We start from the raw sequence: 25,226 nt of genomic DNA on the forward strand, positions 1-25,226 counted from the left end.
CTTACATTGATCTTAGCATAAACCGTTTCTCTGGAACCATCCCTCCTCAATTCGGAAACATCTCAAAACTCATCTACTTTGACCTTTCCACAAACTACTTAACCGGGGAAATCCCACCTGAGCTTGGCAATTTGCGAAACCTAGAAACCCTTTATCTTTATAGAAACAAGTTAAACGGATCGATTCCATTGGAGATCGGTCTCTTAACCTCAGTTCGGGATATCGCCTTGTCTAACAATTCCCTATCTGGACCAATACCCTCTTCCATTGGAAATCTAACCAACTTGGTAACCCTGAAACTCTTTCTCAATTCTTTCTCGGGTCCACTACCTTCCGAGATTGGGAACTTACCCAACCTTGGTAATCTAATCCTTAATGAAAACAATCTCTCTGGACCATTACCCTCTTCCATTGGAAATCTAACCAACTTGGAACAACTGTACCTCTTTAACAATTCTTTATCGGGTCCACTTCCTTTCGAGATTGGAAACTTACCCAACCTTGTTGAGCTAGACCTTAGTGGAAACAACCTTTCTGGACCAATACCCTCTTCCATTGGAAATCTAACCAACTTGGTACAATTGTACCTTTATACCAATTCTTTCTCGGGTCCACTTCCTTTCGAGATTGGAAACTTACCCAAACTTGTTTACTTACAGCTTTGTATAAACAACCTATCTGGACCAGTGCCCTCTTCCATTGGAAATTTAACCAAGTTGGTTGAGCTATACCTTAATACAAATAACTTGTTTGGACCAATACCCTCTTCCATTGGAAATCTAACCAACTTGGTCAAGTTGTACCTCTTTAAAAATTCTTTCTCGGGTCCACTTCCTTTTGAGATTGGAAACTTACTCAACCTTGTTGAGCTAGACCTTAGTGAAAACAACCTTTCAGGACCAATACCCTCTTCCATTGGAAATTTAAGAAACTTGGTATGGCTCTCCCTCAGTACCAATTCTTTCTCTGGTCAGATTCCACTGGGAGTATCAAACTCTTCAAAGCTAACTATCTTGCAACTCAGCGAAAATAACTTCACTGGTTTCTTGCCTGAAAACATTTGCAAAGGTGGTAAGCTTCAGAAGATCTCATTAATTGGCAATCATCTAGAAGGTTCCATCCCAAAAAGCTTGAGAGATTGCAACAGCTTGATGAGAGCAAGATTTTCGGGGAACCGATTTATTGGAGATATTTCTGAATCTTTTGGGGTTTACCCACATCTTGATTTCATTGATCTCAGCCACAACAAATTCCACGGTGAGATTTCAAGCAATTGGGAGAAGAGTCGAAAACTAGGTGCCTTGATCATGTCCAACAATAACATCAGCGGCTCTATCCCACCAGAGATTTGGAACATGACACAACTAGTTGAGTTAGATCTGTCTACCAACAACCTCACAGGTGAGCTTCCAGAAGCAATTCAGAATCTGAAAGGTTTGTCGAAGCTACTTCTCAATGGGAATAAGTTATCTGGAAGAATTCCTATGGGTTTAAGTTTCTTAACTAAGCTCGAGTCTCTAGACTTATCTTCAAACAGATTCGATGCTCAGATCCCACAAACCTTTGACAACTTCACTAACCTCCACGAAATGAATCTGAGTAGAAACAAGTTTGATGGACGTATTCCCAGACTAACAAAGTTGGCTCAGCTAACCCATCTTGATCTCAGCCACAACCAGCTCGACGGAGAAATCCCATCACAACTTAGCTCTTTGCAGAGCCTCGATAAGCTCGACCTCTCACACAACAATCTTTTGGGTCTCATTCCAACAAGTTTTGAGGGCATGAAAGCGTTGACATACATAGATATATCAAACAATAAACTCGAGGGTCCGCTTCCAGATAATGCAGCATTTCGAAATGCAACAGCAGATTCTTTGGAGGGAAACAAAGGCTTATGCAGTAATATCCCAAGACAAAGGTTGAAATCATGCCAGAAGAATGGATTCATGAAATCAAAGAAGGATGGCAGCCTTGTTGGGTGGATACTAGTGCCAATCCTAGGAGCACTCGTCATTCTCTCTATATGCGCTGGGACATTTAACTACTACCTTCGCAAACAAAAACAAAAAAATGGAAACAACAACTCAGATGCTGAAACTGGAGAGAGCTTGTCTATATTTTGCTATGATGGCAAATTCAAATACCAAGATATCATAAACTCAACCGAAGAATTTGATCCTAAATATCTTATCGGAATGGGAGGATACGGCAAAGTCTACAAAGCAAACCTCCCAAGCGCGATTGTAGCTGTCAAGAAACTAAACCTTACAATGGAGGAAGAGATATCAAAGCCGGTGGTGAAGCAAGAGTTCCTAAACGAAGTAAGAGCCTTAACAGAGATCCGTCATCGCAACGTGGTGAAGCTCTTCGGCTTCTGCTCTCACCGCCGCCACACTTTCCTGATCTACGAGTACATGGAAAAAGGAAGTTTAAACAAATTGTTAGCTGACGACAAAGAAGCGAAACGACTCAATTGGACCAAAAGGATCAATATAGTGAAAGGTGTGGCGTATGCGTTATCGTATATGCACCATGACAGATCAACTCCGATCGTCCACCGTGATATTAGCAGCGGCAACATCCTTCTTGATAATGATTATAAACCTAAGATCTCCGATTTTGGCACAGCGAAGCTTCTCAAGATGGATTCCTCAAATTGGTCCGCCGTCGCCGGAACCTATGGCTATGTCGCTCCAGGTATATCTAAAATCAATGAAATTGAAATCGTTAAAATTGATTTTGAGCTTATGAAATTGAAACTTCTCAACAGAATTGGCTTACACGATGAAGGTGACAGAGAAATGCGATGTCTACAGCTTCGGAGTATTGACGCTGGAAGTGATAAAAGGGAAACATCCGGGAGATTTGGTTTCGGCTTTGTCATCGTCGTCTCCGGGAGAAACTCCGTCGTTGAGAAGCATTTCTGATGAACGTTTACCAGAACCAGAGGCAGAGATTAGAGAGAAGTTAGTGAAGATGGTGGAAATGGCGTTATCGTGTTTATACGCAAATCCACAATCTCGGCCAACAATGTTATCAATCTCAAGAGCATTCACTTAAAACTAAAAGTTCTATACATTAAAATATTGTATTATACACCAATAACATTATGTTTTACAGAAATTGCTACAATTTTTTTTTTGTTGAAAACAATTACATCGTTTACATGTGTGGTTTAACACGTACTTTATATGCCAAGTTATCCACTTTACTACTAGCTTGTCGAAGAACCAAACAAAAAGTAAAAAGATGTGAATACTTTCTAGGGTTATTAGCATTTACACCCACTTCAAACTTAACTATTCACCACTACACCCACTTTTAACTATGTCTATACTTTCCTATGATGAAAAGACTATCCTATCCTCTAAACAATCTAACCCATCTCGTTTCTTTCTAACTTCTTCACCTCTAAACTTATCCTCTAAACTTACCTTTTTTGTTTTTATTGTAGTAAAAGAAAATTTTACGGAACCCTAATTTCCTTTGCTCCGCCGCGATTCCCACTTCGCAGTCGAAGGTTCGACTTCGCCATCGTCTCCACTGAACAACCGCAGCCATTTTGACTTCGCAGTTTTAGTTTCCACTTCGCCGTCGTCTCAACTGAAGTACCGTCGCGACTCTTGTGCCGACTTCGCCACCATCAACGCCCTTTGCCGCAACCCTAGCCATCTGAAGTCTCTCCTATTCGGTTCAATATGTCCAAGAACCGCCGCATCACGCGATTTTTCAAACCGTCCCCCGACGACCCATCATCGTCCGGTCCACTTGGCGAAGGCGAATGGGATCTCCGGCTACCTCCTCGGATTTTCGCCACCGACCGTTACCCCGACGCTCGGCTCAATGTTTATTCCCGGCCCGACATCCTCACCGTCGTCTGCCAGGTTTTGCGAGGCACTCCAGAATTTGACAAGATACTGAATTCTAGTTTAGGGTCCTTGTTCAGGCTTAGAATTAGCGAATGCCCCATGTCTTGCAAGCTAGTCCACGCTCTCCTCTGCAGGCAGGTACTATCCAAGAAAAAGTATGAATTGTGGACGGTTTTTGGTGGATACCCCCTTCGTTTTTCTTTGGTCGAGTTTGGCGCTGTCACTGGTCTGTCCTGTGCCGAGTTCCCGGAAGATTATGACCACGATTTTGAACCATCCCCTGACTCAACCGATTCTTCTTTCTGGGACGAGTTGATTGGTCCTAATCGAAAGACGACTTTAGCTGATGTTAGTAAAATTTTTGAGGACCCTGCGATGACTGATCCAGAAAAGAGGCTTTGGCTTGCACTCATTCTCATAGTCGATGGTGTTCTCATTGCCTCAAGCCAGACACATAAGCCGACTTTCAAGTACGTGGAGATGCTTCGAGATATTGATTCGTTTCTATCATTCCCTTGGGGCAGGGAATCTTTTTTGAAGACAATATCAACCATGAGACCTGAGATAAAAAATAATGGTCAGCCTCTTTCTAAGAAACCTAGAGTTCAAGGTAAGTTAAATACCCCTTTACAGACGTTCACTGATCAGTTGCAACAAAAGTCCTTCCGTTTGCAAGGTTTTCCTCTCTCGCTTCACCTACTAGCTTACCGCAACATATCTGGTTTGCTGGACAAGGTCCCAGGGTCAGCTGATCCACGCACATTCTTGGACTGGTATTCTGTTGGAATTCCAAAGAACAACATCCCCCTTACAGACGTTTTGGTGATTGATCAATCTCCCATGGTAAGTTGTTTTTTACAACTTATGTCTCTCATTCTACATGTACACAACCACGTGGATACTTTTAATTTTGTAACATATCTAATTTATCCTTGTATTTTGCAGCTAACAGTTTCTCCATTTATCCACATTGAACCCCCAGAAGAGGGTTGGGGGGAGTGGGATGATGAAGTAAAAGACAAAAGAATTTCGTTTATGGTCTCACAGATTGAGCAGACTCATATTTTTACCAAAAATGAGTGGCCTGGTGGTGATTGTTCCCTTCCTCTCATGTCTGTTTCTGACCAGAAAGATAATGTCACCCACATGAAGCATGTTGTGCCAATGCGGAAACAAGTCTCCGGCAAATTGAGAGTAAACACTAAGAAAGACAAGTCTTCGGAAGAGAAGGAGGAGGCTTCTATTAACCCCAACCCGGAATCTCCTTCTTTGTCATCTGTTGCAACTGAGAAGGCTTTTCAAGATTTAAAAGTTTCTGTCGAGGGTGAGATCCAGTCCATTAGAAGAGAGTATGATACAATGTTTAAGAAGTTGTCAGCGCAGAACAAGAAGCTTGAAAACCAACTCAAATCACTTAGATTCCTTAGATACCGGAGACATCGCATTCGCCGCACCTCTCGGTTAACTAACAATCCTGGTGTAGTGTCAAAGGCCCCTGTTTCAACATCTACATTGCCTGTTGATGAAGTTAATGTCCGCACACCATCACCTACACATACCAAATCCCCGTCCCAACCTCTCGGGTCTCCAGCTGATATTTTTGAATCCAATCACAACTGGGATATGTACGTTGAGCCCTTAAAGCCCTTCTGTAGCCCTTCTCCTGTGGATGCTACGAAAAAGGTTTGCTCACTTTCTATTATTGTTCCTATTTTTCTCTTTTTGCTTCAAACCCCCTTAATTGTGTAGGCATTTTTCAATACCTGACTAGACCATATTCAAATTGCAGAATAGTGGATCCAGTCCCAATATCAGTTCAGAGCCAATATGCGAAAAGGTTTTTATTCCTCTTTATTCATTTACTTTGTGTAAAATTTTCCGAGTTTTCTAACATGTTTACACAACATCACACTTAAGGTTGAGTCTAGTCAATGTCGAACTTCTAATTCTGTCAACCCTATATACGACACTGAGACCAAGGTGATGCACACTTCTACTTTTTACTACTGATCATCTCAATTATGCCTTGGACATTCTAATAATCATTTGTTATTTGTTACTTAATGTCATGCTCCACATGATTCTGAGTTATCCTCGCAATCTCCCATATTTGACACTGTCCAGAAACCATCTGCTCTCATTGATGATCCGGTATTTTACTGCAGACCTCCTCTAGTCACTTTAAATTTGATACCAGATGCATAGAGAACCATGATCATGTTGGAACCTTTTTTTCTAAGGTAACCTCCCCTCAAGACATTATTGCTGATCAATCACCTCGACATACCGTGCTTCCATACACCAAATTGCTACAGGAAATCATGTCCACCTCCATGGTCACCCCTACTCAAAGAGAGGAGCAAAATGTTGTATGTCCACTTCGGCAATATTTCCCAAAATTGTATTTTCTGTTTTCCTCTTCTCATTAATTTATTTCTTTATTGTTGCAAGATTTTTGACAAGGAGGATTTTGTTGGAAGTGCTGTCTGCAACTTGATTGCTGATCCGCCATCTGAGTCTAATAAGGATAACAACAATGTATACCTCTACCTTATCATATTTTGCACACTAAAATCTAATTATCAGTTGGATTTAATTATTTTGTAAACAGGTTACCGATGGCGGTGTTGCTAATGTTATCCAGGAGCAGGATGTTGGAGCCCTGGTACCCGAAAACGGCGACAAGCCTATCAAAGGACCTAATGTTATCCAGGAGCAGGATGTTGGAGCCCTGGTAACCACAAAACCCTCATCATGTGGATAACTTTTTCTCAATTTTAGTGGATTTAGTTTCATGGATATCTATCAATTTTTGGTCATTTTTTGTTAATCGCTGCCACTATTATCTTTTACTTTGGGAGCAGGATATTGACTTGGGGACTTCTACCAATCAAATACATCAAACAGAAATGGATGGCAATGAGGTTTTGGATAACAACTGATGCTTTCCGAACTCGACTGGATATCAAATGTTTGACTCTAATCTCATCTGTTTACCTTTTCAGCCAAACAAGGACCATGATGGTTGCCTTAACAGTGATGCCTTGGAGAGTTACAGCCATTCAACACACCTCGATTCCGATAAAACTGATGACGACACTCCAGTACATCGGCCTCGACCGAAGATTGTTTTCGAGGGGGCAAGGGAGGGTTCTCAGGTATCTCTATTTTCACAAAGATACTTCAGTCTATAGATACACAATCCACACTCAGTTCATTTCTTTTTGACATTCAGGAAACCAATGGAGATGAGCCAGATGGAGGATCATCAACTTCTGATAGCGAGGCATTAGAGGTTATTTCATAGTCCCATTCAATACACCCTCTCCAAATTATTTATTTAACTTTTCTCCTTCCCTTTACCTTGTAGGAAACTGACTCAACCGGGGGGAATCGTGTTGAACTTGAGGTAAGCGATTCTTCCCCAGCCAGACCAAGGGAGAAGGGAATCCTATCTGAGGCTGAAGTTAAGCTCATAGATGTCATTTTGAACATGCCTCAACGGTCCCCAACTCAGCACACTAACCTTTTACCGATTGTCGAGAAAGATGTTTTAACTCTCTTCAAAAAAACATTAAAAGGCTCCCCCCATATGTAAGTTTTTTATTTTTCAGTTGGATCATATCCCCCGTCGTTTCCTACTAACTCAACCTACGCAGGGAACACCTCACCAAATGTGGATTCCTACTGAGCAACAAATTTCTACTACAGCTCATCAAGCCTACAAACTGGGTCGACACTTTTGTATTTTTTTCACATCCATTTTTTTGGTTGTTTACTTCAGCATACACTTCTACCCATCCATAACACCGACTTTTATTTTTCAGCACATTGAAGTTTTAGTTTCTTATTTGAAACGAAAGCACAACCATGTCCTCACTGTTGAGCGCTCACTCTTTCTTTCCCCATGGACTGCCAACTACCTCCAAGGGAAGTATAAATCTTTTTCTCTTGCCAGGAACAAGTCTAGAGTGCGCTGGGATGACCAGCTTAACCGTTCCATCAATGGTTCACCTTCACATTGGTTTGAACTATGGGATATGCTTTATGTCCCAATGAACTGGGGAGGCTCACATTGGGTCGGATTAGCTATTTCCCTTCCCAACTGGAGTTTGGAGATCCTAGACCCCAATATCCCGTTAAACGATGATGCAAATGTTGCGAAGCACATAGCTCCCATAGTTGAGATGCTACCCTACATTATCAACAAATTCTGTGACCCCCCCTCGACTCAGACACATGGTTTTAAACCTTTCAACTGGAGAAGGATTAAAGATTGCTATGTGAACCATAGATGTGGAGATTGCGGTCTGGTTGCTATGAAGTTCCTAGAGCTCTACGCCACTGGTGGTCCTGACACGATGGCTATGATCACTGATGAGGTAGTTGATAATTTCAGGGCCCAATATGCGCTCGATATCTACAAGGATCTGATTGCCCCCATCTACAAGTAGTTTCAATTTTTTCCTATGTTCTTATCTATAAACGTTCCTTCTAACCTAACGTATCCCCCATCCATATGTTTATGCCTATGTGTAACCATGTGTACGCTTATTTATGGACAATGTAGTTTGTTTTTGGGTCCTTTTTAAGGTCTCCTATGTGTAACTATGTGTACGCTTATTTATCAACCAATGGAGTTTGTTGTGGTCACCTATTCCACTACGGCATTATTACGTGGATTCAATATCTGGACATTATTTTTGATCACGTGTTTAAACTAACTTATCATAACCATGCGAACATCATTCAAAATGGTAGTTACTGTTCCATTGGTGGTGGATTATGGTTTGTATGAATTTTACACCAACTAATTCATCCAACTGCACATGGCGTACATGGATACTACTGCACATGGATTATTTTTACAAATCCACATGGATACTACTACCTGTTCGCATAAACATTTTTAGGGTATTGCCCATAAAGTGTTGCTAGTATTAGTTGGTCAGTTTAAGAGGTTGGTTATTGGATTAGGGTATAGGAACCATTGACAATTTTAAAAATGTTTTAATTTTTTTATTTACAACATTATTAGGGGTATGGATACTTTTAGGGTATTGTTATTTTTTTTATTACGTTTATGCATCCATATGGATATGGTTAAATGTATGAAATTAGCATAATTCCGATTAAATACTACTTCTAAACAAGCGGCTTTAGTTTTAGGGTATTAGAGTTACTGTTCACTGTTCCATCCATATGGTATTAGAGTTAATGTTCACTGTTCCATGGTCTGATGACCAGTTTTAGGGTATTGGTAGTGGATTATGGTTTCTATTAATTTCACACCAAATGCACAGTATTACTACAAGGATTTTTTAATACGTTTAATCATAACCATGTGAACATCAGTACTTGTTCTATTTGAATGTAAATGAAGTTTAGGCTATTGGTTTATTTTTACAAGTCCACATGGACACTACTACGTGTTCACATGGATATGGTATTTGGAGATACATTACAAGGAGATATTAATTATTTCTATCATCCATAAATTTTAAAATGTTTTAATTTTCTTTATTAGTTCTAAACCAACTAATTCATCCAACTGCACAGTATTACTTGATTTTAGTAGTTACAGGTCTCATATAGTGTTCTTATTCATCCATATAGAATGTAAATGAAGTTTGGGGTATTGGTTTATTTATACAAGTCCACATGGACACTACTACGTGTTCGCATTAACATTTTTAGGGTATTGGATTAAGGTGTGTATGGATACTTTTAGGGTATATGGATATGGTAACGTTTTCAGCCTATCATTTAGGGGGTATTTGGAGATACATTACAAAATGTTTTAATTTTTTTTGCATAATTCCGATTACATACTATTTCTAAACAAGGGGATGCCCCTAATTATAGGCTACCGAGAATCATAGGTTACAGAAAAGACAAATACAAGCTTGTTTATCAACCAAAGACAATAAGAAGAAATGCTAATACGATAAATGCGGACAACCCAGCCAAGAGAATTCGTTGCCTTTTGATGACTTTTGCTACATCCTCAGCTTCCTTCGTCATATCATATTGTAGTTCCATAATCGTCATTCTCAATTGACGTATAACAATATCCTTCTCAACATTGTCAGCGATGACTTTATCCAATTCTACTTTCTCATCTAGCCACCTAAAAAATTTGCAATGCTCCGTTCCACCTTCCTACATACATCGGAAAACTCAAAGCCTCGTTGTAGATCTGTATAATACAATACATCAATCATACCTTGTACAATGGGCAGCCGAAAAACCGTCTCCCAAGGTTTCTCTCTGTTTTAGATGTAAAAATCCTTGCAACAAAACCACAAATGCAGGTCTGGAGGCTTCCCGACGAAGAACCAGAGTTCGGTTGCATCTTTTAGATCTGCCTAGAACAACAGAGAACCTGCGTTTGGTTCCATCTAAATTTTGGTTCCTTTTTAGGTATACAAGTAAACCGGTGGATATAGGACCAGAATGCTATACGCCTGGCCCAAAAAAGGTATTCAACACTAACCACGAAACCATTGTTTCGTGGATGTACACTGATTCATTATCGTGCTAAAATTTGGGCAAACAGAGAACCAATGCGCCGTGGATACGAATAGAAAACTTCATTACACATAAGGGGATAACTCCCAAAAAGTTAATACAGACGAAAACTAACAATATGATCTTCAAACACAGTGAAACCAAGGGATTCCTTAAACACCAATGAAATCCTTTTACGAAAGAAGTAAAATATCTCTAGAAATGTAGAAGTAAATGTAATCCATACAACGCTGGCCGTTATACTCACCAACTGCTTCATGGTGCTCCCAACATGTTGGGAAATCTTCAAAATGCCAAATATCAGAGTATGTTCCCCAGCGTCGAGGACCAATATTGTAAATGTGGCGCATTAGAGCATCTGCTGTTGTGGCTATGGTTTCGAAAGGATACTTACTCTTCAACTCGTAGTAATCTTTTTCTGATAGGCAACCTGCGCAGCTTTGCAGCATGTAGTAAGCCAATTTCCCAACTGGGTAGATGTCTTTAATGGTACCGAGCACTAGAAGAGCTTCCTTGATGTCACTTGTTTTAAAGGCCAGAAACAACCCACGAACATACACGGCGTAGGGATTCCGGACATATAGACACGCCCCGAAGAAATTGAAATAATCACTCGTAGGCCTGCACCACCGAACAAAATCCCATCTTTTGTCTAACCTAACGGCTGCCAAAGTCTCCGGCGACATAACCGCTATTTTACCTTCCTTGCCCGCTCGAATCCAACTTTTTAGATTATCGATCCCGTCTTCAGCCACGTAGCTCACAATCTTTGCCAAAATAGGCCGGGGTATGTGAAGATTTGGGACGGGTGGACCCTGCGTTGTTTTTATAAAGTTTAAGATAATGTTCGTATAGAGATTCTAAAAAAAGAAAGATGCAAATCTTGTATTACCACAAGCTGGGGTTGCCTTCGTTCATGTAAGACAACCGATTTCGCCGGTCGGATTGTCTCTCTGTCTAGAGCACTGGGTAGGAAGAACTGTGTTTGTGCCGTTATCCTTCGCGGCTGCCATGAACATTCAGGCTCGTCGCTTTCGTATCCATTTTCAGGGTTCAGTTCGTAATCATACCCGGGGTTCATTTCGTACCAAAGTGATAAACTATGACAACAACAATTCCTAATTAATATAGAAGGGAACCCCAATCTATTGTTTGGAGGGAGATTTCCCGCGCCATGTGGTGACCAGTGTTCTGGGCGCGTACTGTTGTCCATTGTGTACATTGAATCTTCGAGCATGTAACCTTCGTGTATTGCAATGGAATCATCCACATTTAAAAAGTACTTTCCTTAGAAGTTACGACGACCACGTGGATATTTTTGTGGTGGATGTGATTCGGTGTCCGCCAGAAAACGAGTTTTCTTGAAACATTGTTATGTAGTCCATCGAGAAAAGGAGTATATTGGCTACGGACTCATCCTCATTTAAAAAGTACTTTCTTGGGAAGTTTCGCCGAACACGTGGATATTGTGTGGTGGATGTGATTCGGTGTCCGCCAGAAAACGAGTTTTGTTGAAACAAAGTACTTTCCTTCGAGGTTACGTGTCCGACATTTGTTGAAACATTGTTATGTAGTCCATCGTAAAAAGGAGTATATTGGAAGTTATCGAATAAACACAGGAGAAGTTTTTGTGAATCAGTCCAAGTTGTTTTGTGGAAAATTCCAATATCCAATTGTTGGATTAAACCATATGGATCTTCTCCAGTGTTTGACGGTGGGTTAATTATTTGGACCAATATTGCAATTATTAACAGAAATACCCAAGCATAATGTAGAGAATCCACAAAGTAATTCTGATTTAAAATGGGAAAATGTCATAAAAATCCCGAACTTTTAAATTTGGGACGATTTAATCCTGAATTTTAAAGAAGTCATTTTAATCACAAAGTTTTGTTGACTTTTCTGTAAAATAGCTAAGTTTTGTTGACTTTACTTATTTAAGCATGACTATCTGTGAGCTGCTTCTGTTTAGCTTAAATGACCATGTTTCTTAAACGACAAAACGACGTTGGAAGTCGTTTTCTTCCTCCATGGGTCCGCGTTATGGCAACAATTCAACAAGAAGTAAAGATAATTTGTGGGTTTTTCTAGAGTTAGGGAGTTAGATTTGTGAATTATGAATCGATTTTGGGATTTAGTTTCTTCAGTTTGTTAAACGACGTCGTTTTGTGGTTTGAAACGGAAGCAACTCACAGATAGTTAACCCCGTCTTTGCAATTTTAAGAGAAACTAAATGTCGTGTTTAAATCGGCTAAGTCAACAAAACTTAGCTGTTTTACGGAAATGTCAACAAAACTTTGTGATTAAAATGACTTCTTTAAAGTTCGGGATCAAATCGTCCCAAATTTGAAAGTTCGGGATTTTTATGACATTTTTCTCGATTTAAAATAGTTATATGGATAACACAAAAAAAAAGACTCCCAGGTATACACTACTCTCACCGAATCTAAACAAAAAAAGACATACTTTTTTTATTCTACTAGGTATCCACATGGACACTTTTTCAACGTTTGTAGTCCTAGTTGTGGAAAACATGAAGACACTCCGGTGCATTTGTGCGTGGATCACGGGAGAGGGTCGAACGTGCGCAACGTGGGCAACGGGGTGGTCGCAGTAGATTCTTCCTTCGCCTAGAATCGTTCTCAGATGCCTCCGTTGCAGCATCATCTAAATATGCCTTCGACCAACTACCAACACTGTAACATTTCCCAACCAAATTTGCAAAGGCTAGCCCTTGATTGCTACGTGCCCACATAGCATACGGATTCCTTCGTTGCAGGCATTTGCAGAAAAAGGAGTAATACTTAGAATGAGGCATCGACCACCATATGTAATGTTCTGATCTGTCCAAACGGACAGTGGACAGACATTCCTTCGAATAAACAGCATCCTTCCCCTCTCTCCCAGCTCTTAGCAAGCTCTTCAAAGCGTCGACACCATCTTCTCCAAGATACATAGCGACTTTCGCAAGCAACTCAGGCGGGATGTGCAACTCAGACAATGGGGGCACCTAAGAAAAATAAACTTAGGTTGATTAGTGAGGAACATTATTGAAATGATGGATTATTCATAAAAAAAATTTTAATGAACTTAGAAAATTGCTCACTCACTTACCTCTTCCGTTATTAACACCATTTTTGACTAACTTTCGCTGTGATGAAATTATATCATATATATAGACTGCATTTATCCATAATTTTGGTGAGGTGTCTGCGCACCATATATCCACATGGATAGAAGAGTGTCAAATTGGCGGGGAGATTTGGCGCTCATGGTCATGGATATCTGTCGGATAGTAGTACAAAGGCGCAGATAAAGTTGTTGTACTAACGACCACTGAACACAATTGTCCAGGGGTTTTTTAAGGTGTTTGACTGGACAGGTTTTTGTTGAATAGAGGAAATGATGTTTCTGGATAGTGATGTTTGAGTGGATTGATTTCTAGTTATTATTGTGTAATAAAGGGGAAGCCCCTAATAATGTTGAAAATTTGTCAATGGATCCTATACTTGTGTATGGTGTTCGATATCACCTATCCAATTTGGTAGATCCATGTAGATTCATATTTCTTCCATCTGATTAAGGGAAGTGACCCCGTATCATACTCGTCGTGTTATATGAAAAAGCATAAAAGACATTTCAAAAAAAACCCACATACTTTCCCCGCAATACGTGTCCAATGGATACCACAAAAAAATATCGGCCTTCGGTATCCACATGGATATAAATGTTCCGATCTTCAGACTAACACAAAAATACTACTTCCGAATAACATTACTTATACTAAAATCCACGTGGCCACTTCCAAAAAACTACATCCATGCGTTACAGTAATAAACGGGAAATCATGGCAATGGGTTCGAGCAGCTAACTCTGTTGTGCCCAATTCCTTTGCATCTTCCACACCGATTCACTTTCACCTTCCCTCCTGTTGGTTTCTTCAAATATTCACATGATGCAAAAACACAAAGCAAATTACTAACCACATCAAAAACAAGTGCACAAATAAGTTTTCATAAATTGGATAACAGTCTTACTCCAAATTCTCCAATCGATGGGATCCTCAATTCCTTAGGGCGTCCAAATGGTCTCCTTGCTTTAGGAGGGTACATAATCCGATCAACCAGGTCTGAAGGGATTTCAACTTCACTCAGTTCAGGATTGATAGAACCTTCATAAGTAGCTCTCCACAAGTCTGTCTTGTAATAATCACCCACCAATGACCAGAACGGAATGCCTTGGCTGTTTGCTGCCAGCAGAGCATGACCGCAAGGTATTTTCACTCTGTCATACTACCTACAGGAACACTGCTTCATATCCAGCAAAACATGGTGCTTCCCGTTAAGCATCCCTATGACTTCATAACTCCAACTAGAAATAACACCAATTTTGCTACCTTTCACCGCCCCCAAATTTTTGGTCATTTATTTATCAACCTCTGGACTAGTTAAGCCATAATGGTTTGCCGATTTCTTCCTTCTAGCACTGAACCATCTACTTAACAAAGCGCGGATAAACTTTAACAACTCCACAATAGGTGAGCCTCTTGCTTTTCCTATCACCTTGTTCAACGATTCTGCAACGTTTGATGTCATCAAATTGTACCTATCACCTTGGAAGTAAGCCCTGGACCAATGAGCAGCTCCTATTTTGTCCAAGTAATCAGCACAATTACTATTGCGAGCTTTGATCTGCCCATATATCTCTTTGTACGCCGTAACTTTATAGGCAAATGCAGCTTTCGTCACTAGTTTCGCAAGGCCTTTATTATGGAACCTAGCATTAACATTTCTTGCTAAGTGGACAATGCAGGCTCCATGATGCGCCAGTGGGAATACCCTCTTCTTAGCTGTGTAGATTGAACTATTACGATCTGAAATTATGGTTAGGCTTTTACTGTCAGCAATGATATGCTCTACCTTCTCAAAGAACCATGTCCATGCTTCATCGTTCTCGCTGTCTACTACAGCAAATGCAAGTGGAAAAACCTGGAAGTTCGCATCTTGACCACTTGCTGTTAACAGCACACCTTTATACTTCCCATTCAAGTGAGTTCCATCCACCACAACAACACGACGGAGATGTCTAAACCCTTGTATTGAGGCCCCAAACGCCAAAAACATATACAAGAACCTTTCACTACCATCTTCTGCCACTTCAGTTTTGATATCCGTTATTGTCCCTGGGTTAGCTTCCTTTAAAGCAAATAGGTATGCAGCTAGCTGATCATATGAACCATCTTCTGGGCCGAAAAGATCATCTACAGCTTTGCCTTTTGCTCTCCAGCATTTACTGTAAGAAGCTGACACTTTCAGATCCTCAAGTAGCATCTGCTGCAGATCCATAGGTGCAGGGCCTCTAGTTGGATCACTAAACTTCGACTTATAGACAGCTGCAATCACCTTAGACGTTGCCTTTTTCAAATAATCTCTTCTCGTGTCAACGGGGCAAGTGTGTTCCAAGTGTGCTTTCCTAATCTCATAGTATCCACAGCCCTTCAACTCACAAGCTAGAATCCTCCACTCACACCTTTGACCAGTACATTCCAGCACAAACGAATTTTTTTTTAGTTGTCGTTTGCTTAAAATGGAACGTATTCTTTATTGCATAAATCGCAATACCAATCTGACATTCCTCTTTGCTAGCAAAAACCTTACCTTTGTATATCCCTTGCCCATCATCATCATAATCAAGATCTGGAATGTCATCACCCTCATATTCAGTGTCATCAAATAAAGGTGGTAAATCAAATTCCTCGTCGTCTATATCCTCCACCTTTCGATTACCCACATCTGGGACATTTACGTATCCATGCTGACTCGACCACATGGAAGCCCGCTGACCGGACGCTCTATCCACATGGACAGTATCATTACTGGGTTTACTTTCTTCTTTCAAAACATCGGCATGATCAAAGCCTGCTTTTGTGCTACAGATTACATCCACCACATTTACCCGACCAAACTGCTCACCAATGAAATTACCCCAGAACTCTTTATCATACGATGTTGGTGTCACATACACATCCCTCTCATCAATTAATTCTTCTTCTACATAATCTTCGAACAAATCACCCCTCTATTTAGAACTACTTTCTGGGTAATCAGGAAATCCACCCCCTCCGGCTTTTGAACATTTTTTCCTAGACTCTTCTTTTAGCCTCACCTCTGTTTCTGCAACTTCAGCTAGGAACCCTTCATCCTCCTGTGTTACATCAATTACAAATGTCTTCGATCCAGCGGTTGATATCTCTCCTAAAATTTCCTCACCATCATCACTTTTGCTCATACCCCCAGAGTTTCCACAACTCCTCTTTCTACCACCATCGCTCAAACTCTCCCTGATTTCGGCTACTTGCTCTACCTCCTTCTGTGCTCTTTTCCGGTTATCTTCAAATGTCACAAACATACTCAAACCTCTATTACCAACAAGCATTTCCACGTAATACTCAAGCCCAACATCAGTAGTTACCATCACCGGAGGTGCTCTGAACACATTCGCTAGTTGCAAGCTTCGTGGGAGACAGTAGCTCAGATTCGCCTTCTTATTAACCAAACCGAATTCTTCAACAACAGCTGCTTGTAGTTCGCAAAGCTTTGTCGTCCTCGTCAGCGAAACAACCCTTGAAAGCAAGAACTGGTCTACTTTGAATTCACTGCCGTTGTCGCTAGAGAACCCCCATTTCCCACAAACCACCACACAGAAGCCAGGAAATCCATTCTGCAAAACAGAAAAACTTATTAGGATTTTACCACAGCAACAAAATTACCACAACCCAAACACCTATCCACAAAGGCTTACCTCCGCAGCCATGGCTCCGTAAAAACCACACAAAAACCCTAAACTGAGCTTTTATGTTATTTATCCACAGGAAACATACATTATATGTTATTAACCTTCTTTCAAAATCTCACCGTCCAATGCCAAACAGTAGTCATGATCCAACGCATAGAAATGCTTCCAACCTACACCATTAAGCTGGGGGCAATTTCGTCTTTGTACGTTTGCCTCTCTTTACAGAAAGTGTACAAAAGTATAGTAAGAGCAGTAAGTGTGTCTATGTGCTAACAAAAGGAAACAAAGTAGGTCTATGTGTTATTCACCCTACTTTCTAATACACTTCATGTTATGTAGAAATAGGTTGAGAAGGCTGGTCACTTACAAGTTCCCATTTTTACCAAGTCTGATCAATCAGTAATGAATTTTAGCTCTGCTATAGGTGCTTCAATCATACACTTCATCGCCAGACAAGTGCACCCAACTTCGTGTGCAAGAAAAACAAACTTCGCCATAGATTCGCAGCTCCCATCATCGTTGGTAATTCGTTCGGATGTGCACAAAACCATTGAAATCCTGTAAAGTTATCGGTAGCCTTCCATGTCTATCAATATAGCATTAGTTACAAATACAACACTATTTATGGCAAAAAGAAATATTTGTTTAGATATAAATGTTATTAAAAAAAATGCTTGGCAAATGCTTTACAAAAGTATAATTATAAAAAATATAAATAATGTTAGGGTTGATGATTTTAAAATAAAGATATAAGATTTTTATCTTATTAAATTATGTTTGATATATTTTATTTATCTTATATAGATTATATTTATTATTTTAGTTTTCGATTAATTAAATTACATAGTAAATTTTGAATGGTTAATTAAGAGAGGGTAAATAAGAGAGGTTAACCTAAGAATTGTCCAATTTATTTTGTTTGGAAAATTAAGTTGTATTAGACTATTTTATTGTTTTGGTGAAATCAATATTTTGTGTGTTTTATCACTAATCCCTAAATTTATCACTATGTCTATAACTAATTAATGCACATTCATAAAATGGGGAATTTCAAAAATACATTTTTCCCATACCACTTTTTAAAAATACCTTATCTTTCAAATTTTATCAAAAAGCCACTAAAATTTTGAAATTTATCAAAACAATATGTGTAAACTTATATATATATATATATAGATATATCTATATATATACAAGTTATCATTATATGTGTGTAATTTTATATATATATTTCATAAATACTGTATAAATACATTTAAAAACCTAATAAAAACCTTATTAAAACCTTGTAAACCTTTAAAAAAACCTTATAAAAACATTATAAAAGCCTTTAAGAACCTTTTAAAACCTTATAAATATTTGGATCATGTAAATGTGTACTTTTGAAATTCTCCCGTAGTTATTTGATTAATATGTTAACTAATATAATATCGTTATAAATTTATAAATTATGTGTTAAATGATTATAATCATATCTTGCTTAATCAGTTATCATAGTTATACATAATTATGAGAAATTTATATTCATGCATAATTTTACTTTTTGGTAATGTGATAAGCTTGATAATTTTTTAAGACAATGAATATCTATAATTATAACGATAACAATAATAATAACGTGGTAAATAATATTATATGTCTTTAATAACAAATATGCAATTATATATAAAAGAGGATAGTTATGATGATTGTGTTGCTCAATCAGTGGGGTAATCGAATCACTCGATCAATGGACGAATGAAGGATGTTGAATCACTCAACAAACTTAATCTGCAGGTTTCTAAAGCACTAAGACCATGATTAATGGTAGGTTCTTAGTGGGTTTTTAAGTAGCTTTATGATTAAATTTAAATGGTTAACTAGGTTTTAATCCGCGGTATACCGCGGGTCGATTTTTTGACTAAAATTTTTATATTTAAATATATATTTTTTTTAAATTTTGCTTAGTGTTTAAAATAGTGTAAGTGTATTTTGATTGTGAATTTTATTACTTATAAGCTCGTTGTATTTGTTTATTAATTTTTAAGTATTTAAGATTGTACAATGATATTGTGATTGTTAATTATATGAATTAACCGGTGGAATACAACATGACAAATTGTTTTGTTATATATAACTGTAATTTAATCAACTTAATTAAGTATGTAAAATATTTTAAATAATGATATGATGATGGCGTATCATCTTTTATTTAACTCATTTTATTTTAGACTAAAATATTTAGTGTGTAAACAGGCCGTAAGAAAAAATATAATCATATTTATATAAGGTCAAACTCGTTCAATCAAATTTATGTAAACTCAAATCCATTCAATCAAATATAATCATAGTTATAAGCATATTAGTCTTATTTATAATGTTTTTGAACCATTGTTTAAAATTTTCTAGCCGATGTGTGATGTTGTACATTTTTTTCTTTATGATTCAGTAATATATGTATGTTTTCAAAAATTCAAATTACAACATATGCGAATTTTTTTTATTATTATACATATGTTATATGTAATAATAAAAATTTTAAAAGAAATAAGATCATATAAAGATATTTGATAGATATTCAATTTATTAAAGAGATATTTTAGGAAAATCGAAGTAGTGGTAGATTTTTTACAAATTTAAACCTTATAGTTAGTAAAATTATAGAAATGACAAGGGTTTATGATTGCAATTAATAAAAAAATAAAAGGTTACTTTCCAAAAGGTACTTCAAAATGTTAATATAGATAATGATAGTAGATAAGACAAGCGGTTTGATAGTGCGGTACGGTTCAACTGCGGTGCATGCGGGACAACTGTAATTGCGGGACAAGTAAAGTAAATGGTGCAAAATAATGTTTGATTGGTGAAAATTTATATGCGGTGCGGATTTCGTATTATTTTATTAATAATTAGGATAATTATATAAATAAATTAATAAATAAATATGTTAAACATTTATGAATCTTAAACACCAAAAATGACTAGAAAAAGATAATTTATTTACATTATATCTTAGAAAATAAAAAAATTATCCATTATATCTTGGACACTATATGAATAAATTAGAAATATATAAATAATTGATATAAGTGTAAATTATTATATGTATTATGTTGATGACAAAGTATTGCATATATATGAACCTAAACTACCCAAATTTATTTAAAATAATTTTTTATATACATATATTTTATGCAGAACTAAAGATTTATTGATAAATTATTAACACTTTCTTGCTATTTATAGCAGATGTGAATTTATTATGATTAATTTTGCTATTTGTAATATAATATTATATATTGCATAATCATATATATTTTTTTCTACATAAGACAATATATTGCTTACCACAAATTTTCATTTATGCAAATTTGGACAATTAACGTATATAAACCTATTTTATTGTTTAATTAATATCATTTAGTACTAATAAATTATGTAAAAGCGGATTTTAAGGTGTCCCGCACCATATTTAAAGCTGTCTATTAAATGGTGCGTTTTTCAATTTGATGAGAGATAAAAAAAAATTGCGGTTTTCCGTTTTTGGTTTTTACAAATCCGCAAACAATATTAATTAGTTGATTGGTGTTATTAATGCGTATTTCCTTTTTTCTGAAAAACGTCCCGCTTATTCTTGTCACCATTCATGGCCTAAGAGAAAAATCATGGGTTAAGAGGCGATGATGTGTAGGATGAGAAAAAAATATATATATTTCTCAACAGAAATAAAAATTAAAAGAGAACAGATCATAGTCAATAAAGTAAAGAAAATCAAACAAAACTAGTCAAATAGAAAAAATAGAAACTTCCGAGTATTGCCACTTGATTTGTTATTTCCGTGAAAACATAAGACAAGAACAAAAAAGAACATAAGCATCATTTCAATCCCAGTCGTGACGGACACACAAGTCTTTCTCACTTACACAAAACAATGACTTCAAATTTCATTACTCGAACGAATGTTCAACGGAGAACCCTTTTGACGGGTGATGGGAGTTTCATTATCAACGACACGACCTGAAGAGAAGTCAAGCACCAAAGTGAAATTGAAGATCTTTTTATTTAAGAGCCAAAACTTTGTATCTAACACCAAGAGAGAAAATAAAAAAAGTGAGTGAGAATGGGTTATGCAGAGAAGAATCCTTACCATCTTTGTTTTCTTTTGATCATATCCATACTTCTAATCTGTTTTATCTCAGCTTCTGCGACTTTCTCAGAAGCAAACGCTCTTCTGAAATGGAAATCTACTTTCACGAACCAGACAAGCTCATCGAAGCTGGCGTCATGGGTCAACAATACTAGCTTCTGTACCAGATGGTATGGTGTTTCTTGTAACTCACAAGGGAGTCTCATAAGGTTAAACCTTACTGATACCGCCATCGAAGGTACTTTTCAAGAATTCCCTTTTTCATCTCTCCCAAACCTTGCTTACATCGACCTTAGCATGAACCGTTTCTCTGGAATTATCCCTCCCCAGTTTGGATCCCTCTCAAAACTCATCTACTTTGACCTCTCTATAAACCAGTTAAATGGAGAAATCCCACCTGAGCTTGGCAATTTAAGCAACCTTGAAACCCTCCATCTTGTCGAAAACAAGTTAAACGGGTCGATTCCATCTGAGATCGGTCACTTAACTTCAGTTCAAGAGATAGCCTTGTATGGAAATTTCTTGTCCGGACCTATACCTACTTCCATTGGAAACCTAACCAATTTGGTTAATTTGTACCTCTTTTCCAACTCTCTTTCTGGTCCCCTTCCTTCTGATATTGGAAACTTAACCAATCTTGTTGAGCTATGCCTAGATAGAAACAACCTGACTGGCCAAATCCCTTCCACTTTCGGAGAGTTGAAGAAATTAACTCTTCTCAACTTGTTTGGAAATCAACTTTCCGGCAAAATCCCCCCGGAGATCGGTGACATGGCCAGTCTAGATTCCCTTAGCCTTCATACAAATAACCTTACGGATTCAATTCCTTCTTCCTTAGGAAATCTCAAGAACCTAACCCTTCTTCATCTTTACCAAAACCAACTAACTGGTGTCATTCCCCCAGAACTAGGCAACATGGACTCAATGATTGATTTAGAGATAAGTAAGAACAAACTTACAGGTTCTATTCCTGATTCCTTTGGCAACTTTACCAAGTTGCAGCTCTTGTTCCTCCGTGAAAACAAGCTCTCTGGTCCGATCCCACCAGGAGTTGCAAACTCTTCAGAGCTTACTGTCTTGGAGCTCGACACAAACAACTTTACTGGTATCTTGCCTGATACCTTTTGCAAAGGTGGCAAGCTTCAGAACCTCACACTAGATGATAATCACTTGGAAGGTCCTATCCCGAAAAGCTTGAGAGGTTGTAAGAGCTTGATCAGAGTAAGATTTAAAGGGAATGGTTTCATCGGAGATATGTCTGAAACTTTCGGGATTTATCCAAATCTCAATTTCATTGATCTCAGCCACAACAACTTCCATGGTGAAATTTCAAGCAATTGGGAGAAGAGTCCAAACCTAGTTGCCTTGATCATGTCAAACAACAACCTCACAGGTGCTTTCCCTCCCAAGATTTGGAACATGATACAACTGGGTGAGTTGGATTTATCTACCAACAACCTTACTGGTGAAATTCCAGAAGCAATTGGAAATCTCACGAATTTGTCAAGGCTACGACTTAATGGGAATCAATTATCTGGAAGAGTTCCTGCAGGAATAAGTTTCTTAACCAATCTTGAGTCTCTTGACTTATCCTCAAACAGACTCAGCTCACAGATCCCACAATCATTTGACTCCTTTAATAAGCTTCATGAAATGAACCTGAGCAGAAACAAGTTTGATGGACGCATTCCCAGACTAACAAAGCTGACTCAGTTAACGCATCTTGATCTCAGCCACAACCAGCTCGACGGAGAAATCCCATCACAGCTCAGCTCCCTGCTAAGCCTCGACATTCTCGACCTCTCACACAACAATCTCTCGGGTCCTATTCCAACAACTTTTGAAGGCATGAGAGCGTTGACATACATCAATATTTCAAACAATAACCTCGAGGGTCCACTTCCAAATACCCCATCGTTTCGAAACGCAACCGCAGATGCATTGGAGGGAAACAAAGGCTTATGCAGTAATGCTCCTAAACAAAGGCTGAAACCATGCCCTATCAGTTCCAATAGGTTCAAGAAATCAAAGAAGAATGAAAACCTTGTTGTGTGGTTACTAGTGCCGATCCTAGGAGCACTTGTCATTCTCTCTACATGCGCAGGAATATTCACCTACTACCTCCGCAAACAAAAACAACACAACAAAGAAAACTCAGATTCTGAAACTGGAGAGAAGTTTTCCATCTGTAGCTATGATGGCAAAGTTAAATACCAAGAGATTATCAAATCAACCAACGAATTCGATCCAAAATACCTGATTGGAAACGGAGGATACGGAAAAGTCTACAAAGCAAAGCTTCCACGCGCAACCATAGCCGTGAAAAAGCTACACGATACAACAGACGAAGAGATATCAAACCCAACAGTGAAGCAAGAGTTCCAAAACGAGGTAAGAGCATTAACAAAGATCAGTCACCGCAACGTAGTAAAGCTCTACGGCTTCTCCTCCTACCGCCACAACACTTTCCTAGTCTACGAGTACATGGAAAAGGGAAGTTTAAGTGAAATATTAGCCAACAACGAAGAAGCTAAGCGTCTAAACTGGACCAAAAGGATCAATATCGTCAAAGGTGTGGCTTACGCGCTCTCATACATGCACCATGACCGACCAACTCCGATCGTTCACCGTGACATTACCAGCAGCAACATCCTTCTCAATAATGATTACGAAGCTAAGATCTCCAATTTTGGCATTGCTAAGTTTCTCAAACCAGATTCCTCCAACTGGTCCACCGTTGCTGGAACCTACGGCTACGTCGCTCCAGGTAAAGATTATCCTATAAACTCAAAATCAAACGAAACTGAAATCAAATTTTGAGCATACGAAATCGAAATTCCCAAATTCGAATTTGAACATATGAAATTGAAATCCCTAAATTCGATTTCAAGCTAACGAAATCGAAATTTTACAAATTCGAATTTAAACTTACAAAATTGGAATCCCTAAATTCGATTTCAAGCTAATGAATTAAAAATCTCCAAATTCAAATTCGAACATATGAAATTGAAATCCCTTTTATTTTTTGGACAAACATGAAATTGAAATTAAAATCCCTAAATTCGATGTTAAGCTTACGAAATCGAAATTTCCAAATTCGAATTCGAGCATATGAACTTGAAATCCCTAAACTCGATTTCAAGCTTACGAAATCGAAACTTACAAATTCAAACACGAACATATGAAATTGAGATCCCTAAATTCGAATCTGAAATTGACTGTGTCTGCAGAATTAGCTTACACGATGAAAGTGACGGAGAAGTGCGATGTGTACAGCTTCGGAGTACTGATATTAGAAGTGATAAAGGGAAAACATCCAGGAGATTTGGTTTCGGCATTATCTTCGTCGTCTCCGGGGAAAGCAACGTCGCTGAGAAGCATTTCCGATGAACGTTTAATAGAACCAGAGGTGGAAGTTAGAGAGAAGATCTTGAAGATGGTGAAAATGGCTTTATTGTGTTTACAAACAGATCCGTTATCTCGGCCAACGATGTTAGAGATCTCTACAGCGTTTTCTTAGAGAATGCTTCTGCTTCGTCACTTTCTTCGACGAGTACGAAATTAAACTTTTTTTTTGTTATATATATATTTTAGCTTAGAACTGTGTTTATCGATGTATCTTCATATGTTGGGTATGGTACTTGGGAATCTCTGTTTGGTTTGAAGCGGTTTAGTTTTGCGATTTGGTAAACCATAACAAAATTAAGAAAAGATGCCAAAATTAAAGAAAATAAATGTTGGTTTGGTTCAATTCGAATCTTGGTTAATTACAATTCTGAAAATCGAAACTAAAATTAACTGAATTTTTGAAAAATTTAGATTACAGTGGTTGTTTTTGGTTAACTTCGGTTAAATTTGGTATTAGTGAATCCGGTTTGAATTTTGTGAAAATCTATGTAATT

The 25,226-nt window shown here is 38.1% G+C and overlaps 3 protein-coding genes and 1 long non-coding RNA gene across 5 annotated transcripts in view; 2 read left to right on the forward strand and 2 right to left on the reverse strand.

Moving 5' to 3' along the window:
• LOC17898407 (probable leucine-rich repeat receptor-like protein kinase At1g35710) overlaps positions 1 to 3,076 on the forward strand; it is a 20,074-nt gene extending 16,998 nt beyond the window's left edge. Inside the window, exons 2-3 of one of the 2 annotated variants that reach the window (XM_006307654.2) lie at positions 6 to 2,700; positions 2,774 to 3,076. In XM_006307654.2, coding sequence (XP_006307716.2) covers positions 6 to 2,700; positions 2,774 to 3,063 — 2,985 coding nt within the window. In that variant the 3' untranslated portion in view covers positions 3,064 to 3,076. Of the gene's footprint in view, positions 2,701 to 2,773 lie in introns of both variants that reach the window. The other variant, XM_023777403.1, reaches the window with a different exon arrangement.
• Positions 3,077 to 9,785: 6,709 nt separating this feature from the next.
• On the reverse strand, positions 9,786 to 10,227 carry LOC111832363. The gene is made up of 2 exons (XM_023788673.1): positions 10,099 to 10,227; positions 9,786 to 10,034 (listed from the first exon to the last, which is right to left on the reverse strand). Exons 1-2 carry the CDS (start codon positions 10,225 to 10,227, stop codon positions 9,786 to 9,788), a joined length of 378 nt encoding a protein of 125 aa, XP_023644441.1.
• A 10,682-nt stretch (positions 10,228 to 20,909) lies between these two features.
• On the reverse strand, positions 20,910 to 21,494 carry LOC111832583. Its single transcript, XR_002835485.1, has 2 exons — positions 21,325 to 21,494; positions 20,910 to 21,194 (listed from the first exon to the last, which is right to left on the reverse strand). It is a non-coding gene; the product is annotated as an uncharacterized LOC111832583 (long non-coding RNA).
• Positions 21,236 to 24,866, forward strand: LOC17897200 (MDIS1-interacting receptor like kinase 2). Its single transcript, XM_006306595.2, has 2 exons — positions 21,236 to 24,091; positions 24,555 to 24,866. Exons 1-2 carry the CDS (start codon positions 21,298 to 21,300, stop codon positions 24,842 to 24,844), a joined length of 3,084 nt encoding a protein of 1,027 aa, XP_006306657.1. The 5' UTR covers positions 21,236 to 21,297; the 3' UTR covers positions 24,845 to 24,866.
• Positions 24,867 to 25,226: the final 360 nt, after the last annotated feature.

The sequence above is a fragment of the Capsella rubella genome, unplaced genomic scaffold, assembly GCF_000375325.1.
Source record: "Capsella rubella cultivar Monte Gargano unplaced genomic scaffold, Caprub1_0 scaffold_1, whole genome shotgun sequence".
NCBI classification, from domain to species: Eukaryota; Viridiplantae; Streptophyta; class Magnoliopsida; order Brassicales; family Brassicaceae; genus Capsella; species Capsella rubella.

Bases quoted from the DNA above. Each gene is read 5' to 3' on its own strand.
- LOC111832363 (XM_023788673.1), bottom strand. From the start codon at position 10,227: ATGCAACCGAACTCTGGTTCTTCGTCGGGAAGCCTCCAGACCTGCATT. The intron at 10,035-10,098 runs GTATGATTGATG...CGATGTATGTAG, and splicing joins TCGGCTGCCCATTGTACAAG to GAAGGTGGAACGGAGCATTG.
- LOC17897200 (XM_006306595.2), top strand. From the start codon at position 21,298: ATGGGTTATGCAGAGAAGAATCCTTACCATCTTTGTTTTCTTTTGATC. The intron at 24,092-24,554 runs GTAAAGATTATC...CTGTGTCTGCAG, and splicing joins CTACGGCTACGTCGCTCCAG to AATTAGCTTACACGATGAAA.